Genomic DNA, 23573 nt, shown 5'->3' on the forward strand with positions numbered 1-23573 from the left:
AGGAAGATGCTGTGTAAACTTCCTTGGAACAGTCCTGGTAGTGTTAGAGTGATGTTATAGTTGTGATGGTCCAGGAATTATGCAAGAAGCAAGGAATTATGCAAGAAGCAAGGAAATCTTAGGATGATATCTTTTATTGGACCAACAGCATGGTTGGGATAGAGTTAAACAAGCTTTTGAATGCAGACATGCTTAATAAAGAATGTCTTGCATTATAAAACTTGTGTCCCAGCTATACAGTTGGTCCAATAAAAGAGATCACCCTAAGAAATCCTTGCCTTTTGGAATATTCATTACATTACTGTCTTCTTAGGTCCATCTTTGAGTTTTAGAAAAGGAATGTATTAGTGTTCTTTAATTGCCTCCAACACTGCATTAATTCCAATTTACAAAAGGCTAAGTTCATTAAAGGTACTTTAGATTGCTTTCAGATTCAAACAAGGCAATGGCATTTCTATTCATTAACATTTGAACATACATATATATTAAAGAAAAACTGTGCTGATAGATGCTGAATTTTTATGCCTTTAGAAAATTGTTACATTAATAATACCGTAATTTATTACTGTGTGTTTAAGAATAAAAATGGGGCCATTTTCATAAGAATAATTAGTCATTTATGCATATTCACTTATTAGGCAATGGAATGGCCCAATTATTTATTAGCATTTTAGAAAACTGGTGTTCGTTAGATCTGGTTCAGTATAGCATGAAAAACAGCTAATTTTCTCCTCATAACATTTAGTGTTTTAAAGTGTTTTGCCTTTTAAGGCACTTTAAGAGCATTATGAAGTCAACAACAGTGAAGACTCCAGAACCAATGATGACACAGATGGTTCCCTTTCTATGTCAACTTGCATGGTAGAGAAGTACTTACCTGAGAATATTTGCAGATTAATTTTCCATGTGAAAATCTATTGAATGACTTCCTCTGTGGTATTGGAAATATGTATAAACATGTATGGGAATAGAGTGTCAGAGGCTGTGGCATGCAAATAGGTTGACTCTGAAGTAGGGTGATCAGTCTCAGAAGAGGACAACCTGGTATGTGTTGGTTGAGGGAGGAGAAGGGGACTTACCTAAGCGCTTCTATCTCAAAGGCCCTCTGGCTCCCTGCCATTTCCCTCTCCTCCTGCTTCCCCCACCCATTCCTTCTTGAGTCTCAGCTAAGCATGCTGGATAACTTTGGGGTGGGGGGGGAAGGTGGAGTACTACAGGGTAGAAGAGAACGAGCAACTCCTTGTTGTGTGCCCTAGGTAGAAAAAGTGTTGCCACTGCATTCAGTCATGGCGTTTTTGAAGCATTCCAGTGGGGAGTTTTCTGAAAACAGAACAGAACTGGGACATTCAGGGCAAGTGTTTAAAACATCATAGCAAAAATGGGACATATGGCTACCCTACCCAGAAAGTCCATGGAAAAATCCTGACCAAACTTGACTCCTCCTGTGACAGCCAGGTACCTTGGTTGCTCTACTAAATGTGCTTTGCTAAAGCTTGGTCTAAAGCCTCTGAAGTCGACAGCAATTGTTGGAGTCAGGTCCTTGGTGTGAAACATTTGTTAGCAACTCCTGGGAGGTTATGGGAGAAACATTTTGGATTGTCACGTTTCCCTTCTGCTTAGTTAATTAGATTGTGGTCAACTCCATGGAGAGCATGATGTACTTTTTTCTTTACAATGCAGCTTAAATAGGTATTTCTATTTTCATTTTTTTATGACCTAATTTTAGGTATTACCCATAGAGGGAAGAGGAATTATTTGTCCCAGGGTTAGATTTCTCACTCCAATATCCTTGCTGAAATGGCTGGACTTTCTGAGCTGTGGCTTTGCTTTGTTATCTTCGATTAAAAAAAAATACATAGTATTACTGTATTGTAAAATGAAATGTTTTAATATTTAGTTTCTTTAACACTTCACCTCAGAGTCCTAGGTTAGGACAGGCATTCTGTTACCTTACATGCATGCTATTTCATCTGCAACAGAAAAACAAGTCACTCAAGAAAAGTATATCAGTCGCTATGCCACTTTATAGGTTATGCAGAGGAACTGCCAAACGGTGGGCCCAGCTCTGCCTGTACTGAAGTAGGTATCGGTGCTCTCACTGAGATTGGTCCTTACATGGCAAAACCTGCAGAACAGAACACCTTTTCACATTGTGCTTTGTTACAAGCTGTTCATGTATTTGTGAAAGCATAAACATTCATTTAACAAAATTCATTGCCAAAGTAATAATTAAATCCCTGAAGCAATTATTCCCTGCCTTGCTGGAAAGTAGCCTTGACATTGGATGCTTGATTATATTCATGTACATATAACTTTATTGCATTACAATAAGCAGCATAATTAAGGAAGACTATATATGCTCCAACATTCCTGTTTCCACAGTCATGACTGTTTTCCAATCTATCCAAGTTGTTGGCATAGCATTAACACCATGGAGAATAGGCTTTTTTTGGCAGAACACCTCTGCACCTTGAAATTTACCAAACTTGGCAAATCCCAGAGTCTGTTGTGAGCACAGTCAATGCTAGGGGCCGACCCAATGTAATGTAACTTTTGGAAATTTCTATTCTAAGTTTTGCACCCCTGTTTTAGAACATTGTGCTGCTAGGCAATACCAAAACCTCAACATTATTTACATCCTTCAGGCTACTGATATAATGGGAAATATATAGGGCACATCCAGATGACCATTCACGTGCCTCTTGCCCTGTCTCAAACCCCTTTCGGAAGGGGGAAAAGGCACATGCAGGAACAAAAAAATCCAAGGATCTAAAAACAATGGAGAATTAAAAAAAGCAGGGCAGGGCATGGTCCCAGACCATGCCCTGAGGAAACTGGAGGCTGGGTCCTCCACCCTTATCCTGGTGCTGAAACACGTGGCCTGCCAGACAGCGCAGCACCAGGGCTCCAGTGCCGTAAAGAAATGGTTGGGGCGGCTGAAGGAGGATGGAAGGGACCGGGGGGGGGGGGCCCCCACTGGCCCTGCCCACTCCACCAGCACTATGATCCCTGCCCTGCCCAGCCCCACCCCCACCTGTCCCTGCAACCTCCCCAATAACTTTTCTGCCCAACACCACCCTTTGCCTCCCCACCAACCCCCTGATCCCTGCTTCACTGGGTCCCACCCCCGCCTTCCCCTCCTGACCCCCCTCACTTTCCTGCCTGTCCCAACCCCCCGCCTACCTCACTTTCCTGCCCAGCCTGCCCCCAAGCCCACCATATCACTTCCCTGACCAGCCCCACCCTCCACCTGGGTGGCATCCCCATAGTTTAAAGCAAACCAACAAAACCCCCCAGCATTTACCGGCAGTCTGGTTGCCATCTGTCTCACTGGGGCCCCACCCTCACAGTGTGGGGCAGTGGGACAATCCCAGCAGCCCCAGCCCGGGCCCTCCTGTCTCCTCTGCCCTGTGGTGCCATGGGGGGCTTTACCAGGAGGGAGCGGAGCCCCCCCATCCCTGCTTCTGGGGTAAGCAGAGGCTTTTTTACCAATGTTTTTTCTTTTTTTTCTTCTTCTTTTTCTTTAAAGTGATGGTGCCTGGGGTTGGGGAAGCTGCCATGGGAACCTGGGGGTACAAGTGGGGGATGGGGTTGGGCAGGGCAGCCATTGGGGAGCCTGGGGAAGTGGGGGGTGGGACAGCTATCAGGGGGCTGGAGTGGGGTGTATGGGCCTTGCAGGGGGGTGGTAGCCCCTGTGGGGGCCATTTGACCCCTGTTGGGGGGCTGCAACTCCTGTTGGGGGGGCCGTAACCCCTGTGCGGGGACTGAATCCCCTGTGTGGGGACCAAACCCCCTCTTGGGGTGTTGAAGCCCTTGTGTGGGGGCCCAAAGCCCCTGTTGGGGGCCCATGGGCCTTGCGTGGGAAACAAACCCCCTGTTAGGGGCCGTAGCCCTTGTGTGGGGGACTGTAGCCCCTGTTGGAGGGCAGCAGAATATATATTCATGAATTCATGAAACATGTATTTAGAGTTCACTTTATTATTATGATAGAGATACTGGTCGTCTTCCACACTGCTTTAACACTGTAGATATATCAATAAAACTTTGCCCAACTGATTGCTGTCTCTGTCTCACTCTCTCTCTGTCTTTATAATGGTCTTTTGTTTTACTTGTGGAGGAACATGGATTTTGGGGTATTTTACAGAGTGATTTGGGGATTTTTTTTGTCAGGGATTTTTCATTTTTCCATAGGGAACACCAGAATTCCTGCTAAGGAGGTCAGTGGCAGGACCCTGCTTGCTCAGAGCTGGCATCCTGGACCCAGCTTGCTGTGGCTGACCTCCTGGCCAAATGGGGCCAGAAGGACATGCTTTGACAGTTCAAAGCAGGCCACCACATCTGAAACATCTTTGGGGTGATAGCTGCCCAGATGGCCGGGCAGAGGACACACGTTGCAGTAGTGCTGCACAGAGGCCAACTCTGCAGCCACAGCCCACTGGCAGCTGGCCCAGAGGGGCTGATGCCTTTATTGGCTGTGCAGTACCCATCTGGGTCTGGCAGGTGACAGCAGGTCACAGCCAGGCAGCAGCCCCCACTGCCAGACCACTGCAGTGGGTAGAGGGTGCAGAGAACTCTCAGGGCTGCTTCAGCAGTCCAGCTGGCACAAGAGGTAGTGTCCCCAGGTACCAATTGGCTGGGCCCCAGAAGCTCCTGAGAGCGAGGAGCCCTGAGCTACCGCTGGGGGACAGCACAGGTGCTGGCCCCGGGCTCTAGCTACCCCTGGCTGCAGATCCAGGAGGAGCCAGGCAGGGTTATTTTGCCCCAAGTGGCACAATTTGCTCCACAACAAAGTGCATGCCCAAGCACATGCTCTGAGGCAACATGCCCTGGCTCAAATTTGCACCGCTTCCATTTGAGCTGCTGCAAGCGCACGTGCTTGCATGTGTGGATGTGCCCATAGAGTGCATCTGGATATAAGGCAGTCTGTGAAAACAAGTGAATAGGATAAGATTATGATTGAAACAAATCAATTTTTATCTGTTGAATTCTGTGCATTCAGCCAGATCCTTTTATATGTGCGTAAAGTTAACTCGTACACATCTTAGAAGACAATGCAAAGACTTGAATGATTGAATAAATTTACTTGTTTGCTTAAATCTTTACAGGTTCAAAGTTATGATCATTTTAAATTTGCAGAATAAGTACAGTACATCAATGAATTAACCATGTTCTCAATTTAAAATGTTATAGTCCTAATGTCTTTTAGTATTAATTTTAGACTTTTTCCTAAGCCCTGGAAGTATATTTTTCATATTTTTCCTCCAAATGTTCCTGAATTAGAAGAATTCTTCTCATTCTTGTGAAGTTTACTTAGCTTATAATATTTACTAATGACATATGTACTCTTCCCACCATAAAGCAAAACTCTTTATCTATTTTACATACTTGGATTGTCTCCAAATGAATTTTCCTTGAAAGACCGCTGCCAACTCTGTTTGCTAAACCAACCAGCAGGTGGTGCTCTGAGAGAGAGATGATTCATATCTCCCACCCCTTTCCTACCCCAGCACCCTCTCCCAGTGAGGGACAGCAACTTCAGGAATGCAAGTGGTCATCAGTAGAGCTTGTATACCACAGTTCATCCTACTCCACAAGATATTTAGGTGTATACAACTAGTGAAAGCGATAGTGAATAACCAAGATTCTTTATACACAGGTAATGTTTTGAAATGCTTTAAAAGGAATATCAACTGAAAGACTGAATTTATGCTTTCCAGAGATCCCATTGGTCTTGTACCTGTTTGCCCTAATTTCCGTTACATGGCTGTGGGGAGGACTGCACGTGGCTTACAGGCACCTCTGGATGTTAGTCTTCTTTGTCATCTTTAATAGCCTGCAGGTAAGAACTTTTACCCTTTTTTTGATGACCTGTTCCAGAGAAAGAGAACAGATGCATTGTTGATGACATGTTTGATCTTTCAAGTTGTGCGTATTGAGGAGAAATAGAAAATGGAGGCATTTATATGACAGTTGTCACTAGAAATTTGGCTATACATCAAATTAGTATACTAAATTCATATTCCACTAAGTGCATTGTTCCAAAGTAATGGCAATAATAATAATATAGATATTTATTTCAGCCAATATATTAGGAAAAAAACATCATTTATTCTATATATAACATAATCCTGTTTTGATGAACAAGGAAATGAAAGCATCTTCAAGCAATGGTAAAAATAAGAAAAAAATAGGGTCAGTATAAAATAGAAAATCGTTTAAAGATATGAACAAAATACTGATATTTAAATCGAAACTTGGGATAGCCTGTGCTGACCCAGTTAAAAACACAGATCTTTTTATACAGAAGAACATGATAGACTGGAGTTGCATTTGAGCTAATGACACTGAAAAAACATACGTGGAGAACATATGTAGTTTTATTTTGATACATAAACCTATGTGTAACCTTCAGTGACCCTGATCCTTCAAATTCAGAAGCAGATGTGTATTTTTACATATGTAAGTAGTTCCATTGAGCTCAGCATTGCTTGTGCATAAATGTTTGCAGAACTGAGGCCAGCCTGTGAAGACTGAGGAAATTCCTGCAAATTACAAAATGATGAGAAATAAACAAGAACACTATATTATGTTATGCTGTTTAGATTTTTCTACCACTCTAATTAAAGTAGTATCTGAGCATATTCCAGTAGTGCATAAGTAACATGAATAATATCTGTCATCTATTATCAATATAGACAAAGTCCTTGAAAGTGTGTAAATTCATGCAAGTAATCTGACTTCACAAAACAGACTTTTTTTTAGGTTTTAGCTGAGAAGTAATGCCACATTTCACTCAAAAAGGTGGAACTTAAACATTTCTAAAATTTAAATTTCATTTAGAAGTGCTACAGGGGTGTAGGTTTAGAAGTGCTTACATTTTCAAAACTGAAATAAACATATTTGTGAAATGGCTCAGGTTGGAATTATGACTTTTAAACAGTTTTATAAACAGTTTTCCACCACTTTTATAGAACACTAATTTAAAATGACCACTTTAAAAATAAACCCCATTGGCACTTCTTCAGTAATTGACTTAGTAAAATACAAAAAGGCACCAGAGCTTTGTCTACACTAAGGCTCCTATTAATGCAGCTGAACTCATAGTGCCAGTGGAAATCCTTTGTTCAAACATTCACTATTCAGAAAAATTTGTCTGGATAATCTACCCACAGAATTTCAATGTTGTTCCCTTTAATAACTTATAGTTTCATAGTGGTGAAACACATAACTGATTTAAATTGTGTATATTCTTGCTTTATTATATTTATATATTTACCTATTTTTAGAATGCACTTTAGGCTTGTATTACATAAATACCCTGGATACAGATAATTGAAAAAGGTTACTCATTAGAATGGCAGTCCTAAAAAATGATGTTATGTCAGTAAGTGACACATGCACCAATGTTGATGTGTCCATGTGTGTCTGATAAAACACAGTGACTCTACTGTCAAGGAATATTTAGGAAAGATGAATACGAGTATGTAGTAAGTATTAAATATTAAGTAACCGTGAGCAAGAACACACAATACCAAACTGATCCTTTTCAGTGATTGCCAGAAGATACTTTAAATGTATGTAAATATGTAACTTAAATATTAAATAAAGGTTTTTGTAACTTCTTAAAGAGCAGATCCTGGGAATGGGTTTTAATTTGTAATGAACATTTCAAGGATCAAGATATTAATTTATAGAATAGGCATAAGGGGAGAAACAAAATACTGAAAACTGTGCAAGGATTACCAATACTATAACAAGCAGAGGCCAATAAGATCCATAAAGGGTGTGTTAAATTGTGGACACAAAAGAATCTGGAGAGTATGTGTAAAATACAGATGCTAAACATGACCATGCCATTAAAGATTCAATGATTTTTTTTAGTGAAGAAACTGTAAGTGGCACTGTGGTTAATATTGTGTTTAAAATAGCACTTAAAATAGGGTATAAATGTTTGTAATGAAAAATTAGTTCATCAAACACTGGAAATTACACAAAGGGTTAGATTCTATGTCCTCTGAATTTTCCATTTAGATGTTTTTGGTTTAGTTGGTTTGGATTTTTGTGTCTCTTTGTTTATTTGCTTGTTTTAAATTTTGATTATGGCTGAAAGTTTTCCTCGGTAGCCTGCTTTTCTATTGTTTAATAAAAATATTGTCCAGATGCACAAAACTTAGCAGAAGTGAAACCCGACAAGATGTGGTGCAACAGGATTTTAGATTTACGGTTCCTTTCAACCATAATTTACATTAAGTTATGCAATTCAGTGCATCTATACATGCAATTAGCATGGCTGAATAAACTTGGGTGCAATTCATGCAGGAGTTTATTGCTCCCAGGCACAGCATTTACATGTGCACCAAGGACCATAGCATGTTGACTCAGGGTATTGCAGCAGGGTGCCTGGGGGAGGGGGAGGCACTGGCACAGGGTCTTGGAGGTCAGCCTGCCAGCCCAGAGCTGTTCTGCCCCCGCTGAACGTGCTGTGGTGGGGCTGGCTGGGGCACCAGGACAGTGTAGGGCTAGCCAACAGGTAGCCCCCACACTGTAGCACCCTCATGCCCCAGCCAGCTCTGGTCACTGTCTACATGTTCATTGTGGCGCACTAAATAACTCTGCCATAGGGTAGTTGTGAAAGCGCCGCTTGAACTTCTCCACTTATGGGACCGTCTCCTCTCGCCTCAACGCCCTTCTGTCCCACTGGCAAAGGGGCTGGTCTTCAGGCGGCGTACACTGGGACCGCCTGCCATGACTTTGATGATTAAATATGTTCAGTGAATTCCCCCCGGTGTTCGCCCTGCTGAGAACGAGACTGCCAAGCTCCGTACTGTCCTCCCTAGAGGGGTGGTCCTTGAGTGTTCCTTCCTCCCCTACACCCTCGCCCAGGCCTCTGGGTCAGTTGGTACCCAGTCTCTCCACGCCGACAATTCTTTACCTGAAAGGGGCGTGAGCCTATGTCCAAGCTCCGTGAGCCCCAAAGCCTCCCCGTCTGGGGGGAGTCCTCAAGAATGTCCTAACGAGAACCAGATTTTGGTGGCCACTGGTCCGCCAGTCCGTTTGAGCCTCTACCAGCCTCTGCCACCGGGCTCTTTCTACGTCTACCCGGGAGGCCTCAGGTAGGCTCTGGAGTGGTGAGAGACGCGCGGGTGAAGCCCGCTGCGCCCCCACTCCCCCGAAGCCCCCCAGACACCCCCTCAGCAGCCGCAGAGCCCCCTGCCGACCCCCAGCACAGCTGGAGGTAAGCGGGCTCGTGGTGGGAAGGGGTTAACTCCTCGCTTGCTGGGAGGAGGCCGCTGCCTGGTGCCGGGCTGGGTCAAGCCCCCGCCCAGGCCCCTACTTGGCCCAGCCCCCCAGGGAGCCCCGCGACTGGAGCTGCTCGAACAGGCTGCGTAAACAGGCGCTTGAGTTAGCGCGGAGTTCGCGCAGGGGAGGGCGTGGGAGGGCAAGAGACCCTGCCTGCGACCCCCCCCCCCCAGAGTAGTCAGCCCCAGCCGTAGCCAGCCTATCAGAGGCATGACACGGATGGGCACGCGCCGCACCCCGAGGGTCCCCTCGGGCTCTGCGGCCCCTCCACTGGGCACCTCAGAGACGGCCGCCCAGACGAAGCCCATGGTTCCGGGCTCCACGCAGACGGAGCCCCTGGCTCTTGGCTGCGGGGGCTGCCTGTCCCCCTCCCCTTGCGGGGTCTGCTCCCTACTGGGGTCTCTGGCGCGCCAGCTGGAGGAGCTCCAGGCCACAGTCCAGAGACTGCGTGCGATCAGGGACTGCGAGCAGGAGATAGACTCCTACTGCTAGGCCCTTCTCCCCCGGGAGCCGCAGGGGAGAGCTCTGTCTCCCTCCGTGACTAAGGAGGACTCTGGGACCTCCCGCTCTGCCCAGTCAGGGGCATGGACCAAGGTGGTCAAGGGCCTCAAGGCCTGCCGCACCAAGGCCCCTGCCCCGCTGGAGCTTAGCAACAGGTTCGCACCTCTTGCAGCCCCAGCAGAGCCCACGCAGTTGCTGGCTCCCGCAGGCAACCCAGGCTCAACCGCAGCTACTGGCCCCGCTCTCCCCAGGACAAAGCGTAAGGTGTTTGTTGTGGGAGACTCCATCCTGCAGGGCACAGAGGGGGCAATCTGCCGGCCCGACCCCTTAGCCCGGGAAGTCTGCTGCTTCCCGGGGGCCCGCATCCGAGACATTGCGGAGAGGATCCCGCAGCTCCTCCGGCCTACAGACCACTACCCCGTGCTCCTGATTCATGTGAGCACCAATGACATGGCTCGGAGCACCCCCAGCCAGGTCATGAGGCGCTACATGGAGTTGGGAGCGGGGCTTAGGGGTCTGGGAGCTCAGGTGGTGTTTTCGTCGATCCTCCCAGTCTCGGGCTATGGGCTGAGGAGGGAGAGGAGGATCCATGCGGTGAACCAAAGACTGCGGCGCTGGTGTTATCGGAAAGGCTTTGGCTTCCATGACCACAGCCCGCTCTTTGGAGAGAGAAGCAGCGAGCTGCTGGGAAGAGATGGCCTCCACCTCTCTCCCCTGGGGAGGAGGCTCTTCTCAGCCAGGCTGGCTGACCCGCTCCACGGGGCTTTAAACTAAGCCCGCTGGGGGATGGGGGGACTACTGCCCCTGTGGCCCGCTGAACGGCCCTTGCAAAGCCAGTGGACCAAGGCACTTAAAGGGGCACTTAAGGGAGCCCACCCCTGCCCCAGCCCTGGCACAATCTGTGGGCAAGGCAAGAGCCCCCAAGGGCACACTTGCCTGCCTGTACACTAATGCCAGGAGCCTGGGCAACAAGCAGGACGAGCTCGTCCTCCTGCTCAGTGCAAAGAAATATGATGTCATTGGGATAACGGAGACCTGGTGGGACTCCACCCATGACTGGACCACGGGTATAGAGGGCTATACCCTGTACAGGAGGGATCGTGTTGACAAAAGGGGCGGGGGTGTAGCTCTCTATGTGAAGGAAAGCTACATGTCCCTGCAAGCTGATGTTGGCGACCGGCATGGACAGCTAGAGACCCTCTGGGTAAAAATTCATGGGGAATTCGGCACAGGGGACACAATGGTGGGAGTCTACTACAGACCTCCCACTCAAAGTCCCGAGCTTGACCAGGAATTCGCCCAGGAACTGACTGAGGCCGCTTGCTCCAGGACCTTGGTTGTCATGGGTGACTTCAGTTACCCAGACATCTCATGGGAAGATCACTCAGCTAAATCTGAGCGGGCGCAAAGCTTTCTCTCATGCGTGGATGACCTCTACCTGACTCAAGAAGTCTATGGGCCAACGAGAGGCAAAGCGCTGCTTGACCTGGTACTGGCTACGGGGGACGACCTAATCGGCGACCTAGTGATTGATGGGAAGTTGGGTGACAGCAACCACGAGCTGATCACCTTCACCATCCGCCGTAAAGCTGGCAAGTCAGTCAGCAACACAGAAGTCCTTGACTTCAGAAAAGCCGACTTTGACAAGCTCAAGAGGCTAGTCAGTCAGGCCCTCAGGGACCGTGACCCCAGGGAGATGGGAGTTCAAGAAGAGTGGTTGCTTCTCAATGAAGCAATCCTCAGTGCACAAGCTAAATCTATTCCAACATGGAGGAAAGGCAGCAAGAAGGCACAGCAGCCCCCCTGGCTCTCCAGAGACCTAGTGGACCTACTGTGGCTAAAAAGGAAAGCCTACAAAGGATGGAGGACGGGATTCGCCTCCAAGGAGGATTACTCCACGCTGGTCCGGTCCTGCAGGGAGCAAACCAGGAAAGCCAAGGCTGCAACTGAACTCCAACTAGCTTCAGGCATCAAGGACAACAAAAAGTCCTTTTTCAGATATGTGGGGAGCCGGAGGAAAAGCAAGGGCAACGTTGGACCCCTGCTAAACCAGATGGGGCAACTGACAACTGACGCCCAGGAAAAAGCAAACCTATTAAATAGGTACTTTGCGTCAGTCTTTCATCAGTCACACGGGATGCCCATGCCTGCTATGGGACAGGGAAATCTGGGTGAGGGGGATCCCCTACCCTCCATCAATGCTGACCTCGTGAAGGAACACCTTGAGAAGCTGGATACCTTCAAGTCAGCTGGCCCTGACAACCTGCACCCCAGGGTACTCAAGGAGCTGGCGAGCGTCATAGCCCAGCCCCTGGCACGGATCTTTGAAAACTCCTGGCGCTCTGGTATAGTGCCCAAAGACTGGAAGAAGGCCAATGTGGTGCCGATCTTCAAGAAAGGGAGGAGAGTGGATCCGGCTAACTACAGGCCCATTAGCCTGACTTCTATCCTGGGGAAGATCTTAGAAAAGTTTATTAAGGAGGCCATCCTTGAGGGACTGGCCCAGGCTAACATTCTAAGGGACAGCCAGCATGGGTTTGTTGCGGGTAGGTCTTGTTTGACCAATCTCATTTCCTTCTATGACTAGGTGACCTATCACCTGGACAAGGGAGAAGAGATTGATGTCATATATCTTGACTTCAAAAAAGCTTTAGATCTGGTATCCCATGATCACCTCTTGGCCAAACTGCCCAGTTGTGGCTTTGGCTCCACCACGATCCACTGGCTGGGAAATTGGCTTCACGGTCAGACCCAGAGGGTTGTAATTGACGGCAGTCACTCATCATGGTGCCCTGTGACCAGTGGGGTCCCTCAAGGCTCTGTCCTGGGACCCATACTGTTCAACATCTTCATTAACGATGTGGACATTGGAGTCAGGAGTGGACTGGCCAAGTTCGCCGATGACACCAAACTTTGGGGCAAAGCATCCATGCCACAAGATAGGCGGGTGATCCAGGCTGACCTGGACAAGCTCAGCAAATGGGCAGACGAGAAGCTCATGGTGTTTAACACCGAAAAATGCAAGGTTCTCCACCTTGGGAGGAAAAACCTGCAGCACCCTTATAGGCTTGGCAGCGCTACGTTGGTTAGCACTACAGAAGAAAGAGACTTGGGGGTCATCATTGACCACAAGATGAACATGAGCCTCCAATGCGATGCTGCGGCTAGTAAAGCGACCAAAATGCTGGCGTGCATCCATAGATGCTTCTCAAGCAAATCCCGGGACGTCATTCTCCCCTTGTACTCGGCCTTAGTGAGGCCGCAGCTGGAGTACTGCGTCCAGTTTTGGGCTCCACAATTCAAAAAGGATGTGGAGAAGCTTGAGAGAGTCCAGAGGAGAGCCACGCACATGATCAGAGGTCAGGAAAACAGATCTTACGATGAGAGGCTGAGCGCCATGGGACTCTTTAGCCTGGAAAAGTGCAGGCTCAGGGGTGATCTGATGGCCACCTACAAGTTTATCAGGGGTGACCACCAGGATGTGGGGGAACATCTGTTCACCAGAGCGCCCCATGGGATGACGAGGTCGAACGGTCACAAACTCCTGCAAGACCGTTTCAGGCTGGACATAAGGAAGAATTTCTTTACTGTCCGAGCCCCCAAGGTCTGGAACAGTCTGCCAGCGGAGGTGGTTCAAGCGCCTACATTGAACACCTTCAAGAGTAAATTGGATGCTTATCTTGCTGGGATCCTATGACCCCAGCTGACTTCCTGCCCTTTGGGCAGGGGGCTGGACTCGATGATCTCCCGAGGTCCCTTCCAGCCCTAATGTCTATGAAATCTATGAAATCTCCTGCCAGAGGTACCTTCCGAGTCTGGATGGGCTGGGTCTCACCCACCGCCTTAATGGGTCCGCGGGCTCTCACTCTAGCCCGTCGAGTCAGGTCCACCGACCCCCCCCCCCCCCCACAGTCTCTCTGCTGCTCGGGGCTAGAGCCCCCATCGCCTTGCCCCTTCCGGGGCCTTACCGCTGCCCCAGAACGTTCGGGGCCGTCGTGAACCGGACAGGCTCCCTCCTGTTGAATCCCAGCTGGCCGTCTTCTCCCGCACCGGCACTTGCGGTCCGTCACTCCTGGAGTCCGGGCCGGTTTTTAAATCTGCCGGCTTTTCTTCCCACCTGTAAGGAGTGGGTGAATGCTCCGCCTCCCAGGGCTTCCGCCGGGCAGCGGCCACCACTCCTTCTGCCCCACCTGTCTCCGATCTCGCCGGCCGCTTCTCCTGGAGGGGTGAGTGGGCGGTCGGCGCTGGGCTTTCCGATCCCGGGTTCCCGGGGTGTGCTGGCCCCTTGACCCTCGCACAGTAGTACTTGTGGCAGGCTGTACTGTACTATGGCAGAGTTAATTAGTTTGTTGCGGCCTAATATCACCACACGTGTACATGGTGATACTTTACTGAGGAGCTAATTAGTCACCAGTCAAGCACATGTGTAGATTCCCCACTGAGAATTTATGTGCTTTGTACACAATCCTGGGAGATTGGGACTTGACACATACAAATCCTTCTTCATCAAGAGCCATACTTTTCTGTTGCATCTATGACAGAGAGAATCATGTACAGCTTCTGAAAGATGACGTATTCTCCATTAACAGCTGCATTGCTAATCCCCAACAGCTCTGTCCTCAGTCCAGTCTCTTCCTTCATTAAAACAAACAAAAAAAATTTGCTAGGAAATTAATGAATAAGAACTTTCTTGTTTATTACAATAACATAACAAAAGGCATACCTTACCTTTACAGTTACCATAAATCACAGATCAGTTAGCGTAGTCCCTATATTTATAATTGCCTGTTTGTCCATACTTGTCTTCCTAACACAACTGCCTACTGCACTAACATCTATATAATGGTATTGAGAGAGGATTCTCACTTTCTGTCATGGCATTGCCAGTGCACCTTTACCTGCATCAAGCTGCTCACCAGCTGCTGCAGAGGCCATTTGGGCCTCTGGGGGCTCATGGCAAAGCTCCCCCATGCAGTGTGGGGCAGTGGGGAGCAGTAGGGATGTTCCCCCCACCCCCACCCCCCAGCCTGGCAGGAGCCAGTGAGTGCAGAGCTTTTTTTATTTTTTTTTTAAGTGCCGGGACTCTGGGGCCGAGTAGGGCAGCCATTGAAGGGGCTGGGAGAGTGGGTGGGGTATGGGGCCTGTTTGATTTGGAGATTCAGCTAATTCTGAATCAGATTTAGCCAGATCGATTTGGGACAGTGATTTGAATCACTGAATTGAATCAGTGTCCCCTGAATCCAAAGCAAATACTAGCCGCTTTGCACAGGCCTAGTAGTCATGTAGCACAAAAAATGAGCAGTGAATGGCCCAGTTGAAAATTTTGCAAACAAAACCCAAAGACTGAGATTTATTTGTTTCTGCTATCCACCAAATAATCTATGAATACTGAAAAGATCTATAAAAGAAAAAAAAGCACACAAATTACTACGTGTGAATGGAAAAAGGGATAATTACTAACAAATATACTCTAAATAAATAAATCAAGCTCTTGTAAACAGCTAAACTTTTATGAAGCACTGTCATATTATACTTAGCACTAATTAGGAACTAGGCTGGCTGGCCTCTAGAGAGATACAGTTAGTACCAGAAGTTCCCTCTGATCTACAGTTTCTACAGTACAGAGTTTAGGCTTGCCATGAACAGCTAGTTTCCAATGTCCTTTGAAATTTTAATCTCAGCCCCAATGTTTTAGGAGAGGAAGACAGAAAAGTTAAGCATCATTCAATAATGGACAGGATGCTTTCAAAATGATTCCAAGGAGAGCTAGATATATTCTAGTGTTTGTCATTCCAAGTTGTTCCCATTCTTTGTCTTTATCATCTTGGGGACTTGATCATGACCAATTAAAACCAGTGTAAGGATCTCTGCTATAAAGGCTACTTTACCATTTTTTTGTGCCATATTGTTGTTATACATTATGTCTAAATGTGGTTTAGAAACAAGTTACTGTTCTTTTAAAGCCTATTCCCAACAAGAAAAAGACCATGAAAGGCTCACAAAAAACAGGACCTATTTCTCTTCTTGCTGAAGAGATGCAGAGCACATAACAAAACTGGACATTAACACAACAGACCATAATACTCAAACCCATAAATTATTCTGTAAAAGAAAACAAAAAAGGAAAAACCATGTTTAGCTTCAAGGAAGGGTTCGGTGAATATGCTTGGTGTAAGGTATTGTATATTATCCAACTTGTTTATCATCAGAATAAATCAGCCAACTCTTGGGAAATGCATTTGGTACAAATAACTACTACAGAGGACAAATTGTTTTCACACACTTCCTTTGCTCTCTCTTCCCAGCAACTGACAGTAATAAGAAATGTCACTGGTTTCCATTGGAGACAAATATACAGTATGAACTATTCATGTATGGTAGAAAGGAAGGCTATTCCTTTCCCTGTAGCCCCTGGAATAAACATGCAAAGTGCTATGTGTAGGGACAATAGCTGATTTATATGGTCACTGAATAAACAGTGACTGAGAAAATAAATACAACTAAACTAGTTCTACTCATTGAGGCTTTCTGCCTGCTTATTAAAAAAAAAAAAAAAAAAAAGGAAAACCAAAAAGTGAAAAGCTCAAGAGGAAAATGATAACACCATATTCAGAATATCTGATGTTTTGAGTTCCTCAGTTGTACGTTCTTGATTATATTACTAGGGCAGCATCTGTGTCACAGAAACATTTTCTGTGTTCTCATGTGAAAGGCCTTGGATGTCTTTTCTATTCAGCTGCAAAACAGAGTGACTTGCCTAAAATCTGTACATTTCATTGGCTAAGCCAGTTACTCACAATATGCTCATCAGGGTCAGGAACAGAAGATTAAGCTGTTATTTAAATTGGTTGCTGGTGAGTAAAAGGGTTTGGATCTTAGAATCAGTCTTGCATGTGTTACAGTGATAGAAACTCATTGTGAATTCTTCAAATGATTAATGGGGTTTGTTTGGATAAGCAATTGGTGGACTTCCATGTTTTTACTTTTGATGAGGAACTTATCCAGTGTTTGCAGAAGTCACTAGAAGTATTTCCACTGACTGTTGTGGGCTTTGGATCATCTCTTAATTAATTTTGAGGCTTTCTCCTATCTCTCTTCACATTTGCTTGGCTCATTTTGTCTCTGCAACTTCCCCACACTTCTGACTGCCTCCCTGAGCCTTCCCTTGGCACGTACATTCCAGATTGCCTTTGACACCCATTTATTCTCCCAGATCACATTTAAATTAGCTAGGTAGGGTACCAAAGAGGTCTAGCTGTGGCAGTGTAGAGTGCCACCTAAAGTAACTGCTTTTGGGCAGGATAAATTAGCTTCATGCTGCCATAGAGATACTTCTTCATGCTAGCTTTAAACAAATTAGCTCAGGTGTCCTGAGCACAGGTATCCCCCCACCACACTGTTTTTTATGAGACTGAGGTCTGTTATGAGATTCAGATTACTTAGATGGAGATGTATAAAGCAGATGCATGTAACTCTGCAGGAAGACAGCTGGGTTATGCAACAGATCTTAAAAGATGGGCATCAGTTAAAGTTGCCACCTGGCTTGTATGTCACCAAGCTGATAGTCATACCTCAAGAGGGGAATATTTCCTTCCACTGAATTAAATATCTCATATTAGCAGTACCGAACAACCAAAAGGCTTCTGCTGGCTTTCCTGGTATACTATAGTACTGATACAATGCAGCTTATGCTACAGGTGCTTCACTATGCTGAAGGCTTATAAAAGAGGGCTCCTTCAGTGTTGAGTAGCTTTAGAGAGAGAGAGAGAGTGAAAAGCAGGAACTGTTATAAGGGTTTCCATAAGTGAAGCTCTTCTGAACTATAAACAGTGTTTTTTTAGAACTCTCTCTTACTATATAGGGATCTTTTTACCTTTCTTTAGTTTAGAATTTTTAATATGGATCAGCAGCATGAACTGCTTTTACTCGGCAACATTTTGAAATGATGCAGAATGAAAAGAAAAGTCTTACCAGCTATTGGAAAGAAAAAGCAACTGAGAAACAGAGGATAGTGGAGCAGTTTGCGTCTCCAGTTTCACAAAATATGTAGCTAGTGTTTTGAAAGCTTGGAAATAATGTACCCTCCAAACCTATGATTCTGTCTCCTAAAGCTTTTTGAAATGTCAGAAGCATTTTTTTAAAAGTGTATTAAACATTTTACCTTTGTAAAAACTTTTAAAGGAAATGTACATGAGATCAAATATTTACCTTTACAATTTTATAAGTACAGTCAGGTAGAAATATGTGTTTCCACCAAGGAGAATTTTTCCAGTTCTCAAAAATTCTCCGTTACTAAATCTGGACAAAATACAATTAAAAAAGTCAGGAGCCAAAAACCTGCCTGTCCTTCTTCCTTTGCCCCTAAAATAAGAAATCGGATCAACTGGAATGTTTTTTCAGTGATAACCATCCTATCTTTAGGTGTAAATTATGAAAAAAACTTCAAAATTGAAATTTTAAGGAAATGTTGAAATGGACCATTTTGTAAATGTTTTTTATATATATTTTAAAGATATATTTTTTAAATCTAAGATTCATCAGGTCTCATTCTTTCCCCAAACAATTTTGGTTAAAATGAATCTGAACTGTAAAATTCCTGTAAAACTTTGTGCCCAGTCTCACTGGTGAAGAGTAAATTAAGTCAAGAGTGGGGAACCCTCTCAACCTTGTTGTAAGCATTGTAGATACTATCTGTAGCAAGTCAGGCCCTAGGGACAGCCATGTCACCCCACAGCAACCACTGGATCCTGCCTTATTCACCCCCTTTCAGGGTCCCACCCTTTAGTCTTGTCTGCCATACCTTAATGTTAAAGTAAAGTGGGGATGCTGCTCTCAGAGACCTGTGTATGTAAGGTGCTGTTTCTTCTCTGGCCCCTCAGCCTCAGCTCCCTGCCCTGGCTCTCCCCCAGTTCCAGCTTCACCCTCCCAGGGTTTAAGCACCTTAGCCCCAATATTGTCCTCCTGAGCTCTGGGGGCTTCAGGTCCTCCTTCAACTTCTTTCTCTTTTGTGCTGTGGACCCATGTTTATAGTTTATTTGTTACAGGCTTAGGTCCTGTGTTCACAGTCTGGTCCTCAAGCAATAATAGTAATGAACACTTAGGTGCTGTGTGCATCCTCTAAGCCTCCCCTCACAGCCACTCCTGGTCCTCCAGTTTATATTTAAACAAGGTATAAGCTAACTACTATCAGACCAAAATTAACCCCTAGCCTGCGTTTGTATTACCACAGGGGATGAATAACCATGCAACAAAATGAACTTAACTTTGATGCTGGTACTCCTGAGCTGTGTTTTCAACCCTTTGAGAGTCTGAAGCTCCCTTGACCAGACAGGCCAGAGCCCATTCCCGCACCATGGTCTGAAATTTCTCTGGTCTAGTGGAGCAGAACCAGCCTCCTCTTATAGCCATGGTCCTGGCCTTATGAAGCCTGTAACCATCTCTCTAGGTCACTTGATCCACCATTTCTGACCCAGGCCAGTCAGTCACTGGCCTGATTGCACTGTCTGCACCTGAAACCAGCAGGCATCTTCTTTGGGCCCAGACTCACTGACCCTAAAGGCTCTCTGCCCCTGCTAGTCCCTCCAGGGACCTGGAGCCAGCTAACTGCTTCCTGGCTCTCTCGCCTCTTCAGTAATGGGACAGGGCCCCATTATGTTCTCCTGTAGCAATCTGAATGTATTAGGCCATTATAAGTGTTTTGCCTGAAGAATGACTAAAGATTAAATGGCTACACTTATTTTGCATTCAGGTGCTCCAAAGTGATCTTCAGTCTACACAATTATACCTCAAAGGTATTTTTTCAACAAATGTAACTAAGTATCTTCAGAAATGATAGATTAATGCATTGGCACATTCTGCAAACTGGCTGAGTCATGGAATTATCAAATTTTAAAAGATGAACTAATTTGCTCTAGATTGATAATAGGAATGAAAAGTACAGAAAATTGAATAAGAATGCTTAGGATATCTCGCATCATAAACTTACTGTGTCAGGTGCCTTTATATGTGGACCTGAGGACTTCTCACAGGGAACATCATACTTGTAGGCTCCAGTTGAAGCTATCACACAGATTAAAAAAGGTAGCAGTTATGCCCTGGGGAGCACAGAAGTCATTCCCAAGGAGAAGGGTCTGGAGTTATTCAGGTTTTTATTCGTCAAAACATCTGCACCACAGATTTACCATGCTGGGCTCTCAGGCTAGGTACAGACATTCAGAAAGGCTGATGCAGAATTAATTTAAGTTACGTGGTTTCCTGAAAGTGGTATAGTTTAGATCAGTTAGGAACAGGACACATAGGGCACCTGTACACATGCAGAGAGGCTGTTCCGAGATATTGTAATTATAGCGCATTGAAGCAGACTCAATTAATCAAGTCTGCTGGAGCATAGTAATTACCACGCTCCAGCCAACTCCAACGTCATGTGCATCAGTGTCCCCACATTGAAAAATGTCAGTGGGGTGCTTTAACTAAAGCTTGTTTAATGACCTTTAATTAAAGCTCTCCTGCCACCATTTTTCAGCCCGGGTACTCTGATACATGGGATGCTTTGGGCACTTTAATTAGAGTAGCTCTCGAAGTTGCTCTAATTTAAGTGCCTCTCCCCCCTCCCCCCCCTCCAGAGCAAGTATATAAACTCCTTTCACAGAAAGCACCAAGAGTTAGAACAATACTCCTGACCCATAGATGTTAGTTGTTGGGTCAGGAGGGTGGGGAATCAATCTCCAATTTGGAGCCAATCCACGGAGAGAGGCTGCATCTCTGAAACCTCTTCCCCTGTCTTGCGCCAATCTCCCAGCTCCTAATCTGTCTATTCTGGAGTTTCCCCAGCTGTGCTGGAGTGATGGCAGAGGGGAGGGTTGGAGTCTCCCACCTCGAGGAGACTTCAGTCCACCCAATTCACCCTCCAGCACCAGCCAGGCAACCCCCAAATGAGCTCCCTTCTCTCCTTTCCCCATTTCAAATTGTCACTTCTGTTTGTACCTTTAGACTGGGTTCCACTATTTTGAAGCCAGTTTATGTGTGCTGAACTTCTGTTCTGTTACAGGTATAGACTGGTTTTGTGTACCAACCTTCTATTTTGTTATGGGTATAGACCAGTTTCCTCTCACTTTTACTGGTAAAAGTGTAATGTCTATACACACTGCACTGTTACACCCAAACCACTTTCTGAACTAGGAACAATATGTTTATTTTATTTTATTTTATTGTATTTCTTCAATTTATATGCCACCCTTCCCAACAAAGGTTTATGGTACCTTACAATAAGAAAACAGAAGAAATTAAAAGCAGGAGAGTGACAAGAGGACCAAAATGTAAAAGCTTAAAAAGGAACTGGAATATCAAGATAAAGCATAGACCACATAAACAACATCTCAACCTAATTTTTTGTAGTGAATGCCTGCCCAAATAGGAAGGTCTTACAGCACTTCCAGAAGATGTCCCACTTGGGCTCCTATGAGCCTCAAGAGAAAGCAGTGTTCAAATGACACTGAAGATGAACTAATTCGCAGCAGAGAATTAGAGTACTTGTTAATTTACCTATAGTGTGATACAGACATAGGTATACTGTTTCCAGGTCAGGTAGTAATCCACATAGAGCAGTGTGGAATTCTTTAGGGCATTGCTGCCCAACATGATAGGTTTGTGGTGTATCCATAGCTTAAAAAGGTTGCAAGAACTTTACCAAGAACTACAGACATACACAAAGTTAGGAAACAATCCCACATCTAAATTCAGGGTGAGAAATTGGGAGGAGGCAGAGGGAATTCACCAAGAATCACAAGGGAAGTTTGCAAATGAAGGGAAAGCGCACTAATATTTGTGGAAAATGAAATCCACAAATATAAAGCATAAAAAAAATCACATGAAATTCAAAAAATGATAGTAAGTTGCACTTGGGGTCATTTGCAAGACCCCATGTGGCAAGAGAAATCACAGTGTCATAGCATGTGACAGAAAAGACTGCATCACACTGAGAGCCAGCAGTGACTCAGAGAATGAGATTTGCATGATACAATATTGATTCAAAATATCAGAAATTAAAGTTTTGTGTAGTTCATACTAACACTACAAAGACAACGCAGCAAAACACACGCGCGCGCACACACACACACACAAAGTCAAATTAAAATTATACAATGGCATGGTCATACTACAATGTAGGATAATGTAAATTTTAAGAAAAATACAAAGGACGTTACGTATCCTGAAGTTTCAGCTATTACAGAGCCTGCTGCCTTCAGCTAAAACAAGTGAATGCATGAACCTGCTGTCTTTAAATTTGGGTTAACACTCAAAGAAAAGAATGCATTTTGGCATCAGTCTGCACTCCTGTTTTTAAAGCCGTGTTACACGTGGAAATAAAACAACCCATTCAGGACAGAGACATTTCCCCATAAAGTAACCATTTTATTAAAAGAAATAGTACTGCAAGCATTAAAGCCAATGGAAAAAGATGGTACAGTATGTTAGTGAGTGAGAATCCAGACAAACTATTCATTTGCACAGATCACTGTAATTTAAACAAACACTGAGAAGTTCATTACAGCTGAGGAAATAGTATGTGGCTTGACAAACACAAAAATATTCTCACCTTGTAATGTCTAAGGTAGATATTGGCAAGTATTACTAAATAAGGAAAGCACCTCCTTGTCACCTTTTGGAAACCAGCAGGTAGATGCACATGGTTGATAATACCATTTGGTATGAAACCCTCAGCAGAATGATCTCAACATTGACAGAAATATTGCTAATAAGACATGAATGTGACATCTGATATGTGGACCTGGAGACTTCATTGTGCACACTGGGATACCTTCTTCACATGCTAGAAAGAGGGAAGTACATCTAAAATTTGGGAAAAAAAAAAAAGATGGACAGGACTGTTTCTGATTTTCCAAGGGCTATGACATGACCCCCCCAAAAGTAAAAGCAATCAGTTGTCCATATCTAAGGATGTTAATTCAGTTCAGAAACATTTAAGATTCATGAATGATGTGACAAAATCTATTCGATGTGTGTGCATCTCTGACAAGACTACTGGACAATGATAAAATGTGGACATAAGGTAGAATGCTGTTACCCTTTGTGAACCTCAGTGGCAGCTTCCTGGTTGCATAAATGGCCTTTTTTTGCATTTGGGCACAGTTTATTATCCCTTCAGCATGGATGAATAAGTATACATGTACATCCTGATCATTCCCAGTGAAGTGCAGGGATACTTACGTGTGCCCATTGCCAATTCACAGCTTACAGAAATGTAGCCAGTAACCCATGTGCAACAGGATGGTCTGTCCCCTGTTACATATGGGCAACCAGCCCTGCTTAGGGCACTCAGTTCCTGCTAATGAGGGAGTCAAGTGGGAGCTTGAAACCCAGAGGAGAGAGAAGGAGGAGGAGGCAGGCTTTGAGAGAACTGTTTGCAAGGAGGAGAAGCCAGACTGCCATACAGGGGAAAAGTCTGGGCAGAAGGTGACTCTTCCTCTAATATCCAGAGAGGGCAGATGATTTTGGGGTTTTTTGTGTTTGTGTTACTAGAGATTGACTTTTGTGTGATGGAAATTGAACTTCCTGAGGAAGTACTAAAAGCAGTACAGTAAAGAAACTGCTTACACCAACTATCAGGTGTTAGACAGATGAAGAGGGTCTAGAGCCTCAGTCTCTTGCTTACTATACAAGTGCTATTAACAGTCTGCTGTTGGGCTAAAATTCTGGAGGTGGGTCGTCTTCCTTCTGGGACTTATGACCACTGATATATGGACATTATTTGC

The 23573-nt window shown here is 45.2% G+C and overlaps 1 protein-coding gene across 1 annotated transcript in view; it reads left to right on the top strand.

Moving 5' to 3' along the window:
- Positions 1-23573, top strand: part of ADGRV1 (adhesion G protein-coupled receptor V1) — a 479769-nt gene that overhangs the window by 410233 nt on the left and 45963 nt on the right. Inside the window, exon 87 of the mRNA XM_090037635.1 lies at positions 5718-5839. Coding sequence (XP_089893761.1) covers positions 5718-5839 — 122 coding nt within the window. The remainder of the gene's footprint in view (positions 1-5717; positions 5840-23573) is intronic.

The sequence above is a fragment of the Crocodylus siamensis genome, chromosome 3 (assembly GCF_052110815.1).
Source record: "Crocodylus siamensis isolate JL-2025a chromosome 3, ASM5211081v1, whole genome shotgun sequence".
NCBI classification, from domain to species: Eukaryota; Metazoa; Chordata; order Crocodylia; family Crocodylidae; genus Crocodylus; species Crocodylus siamensis.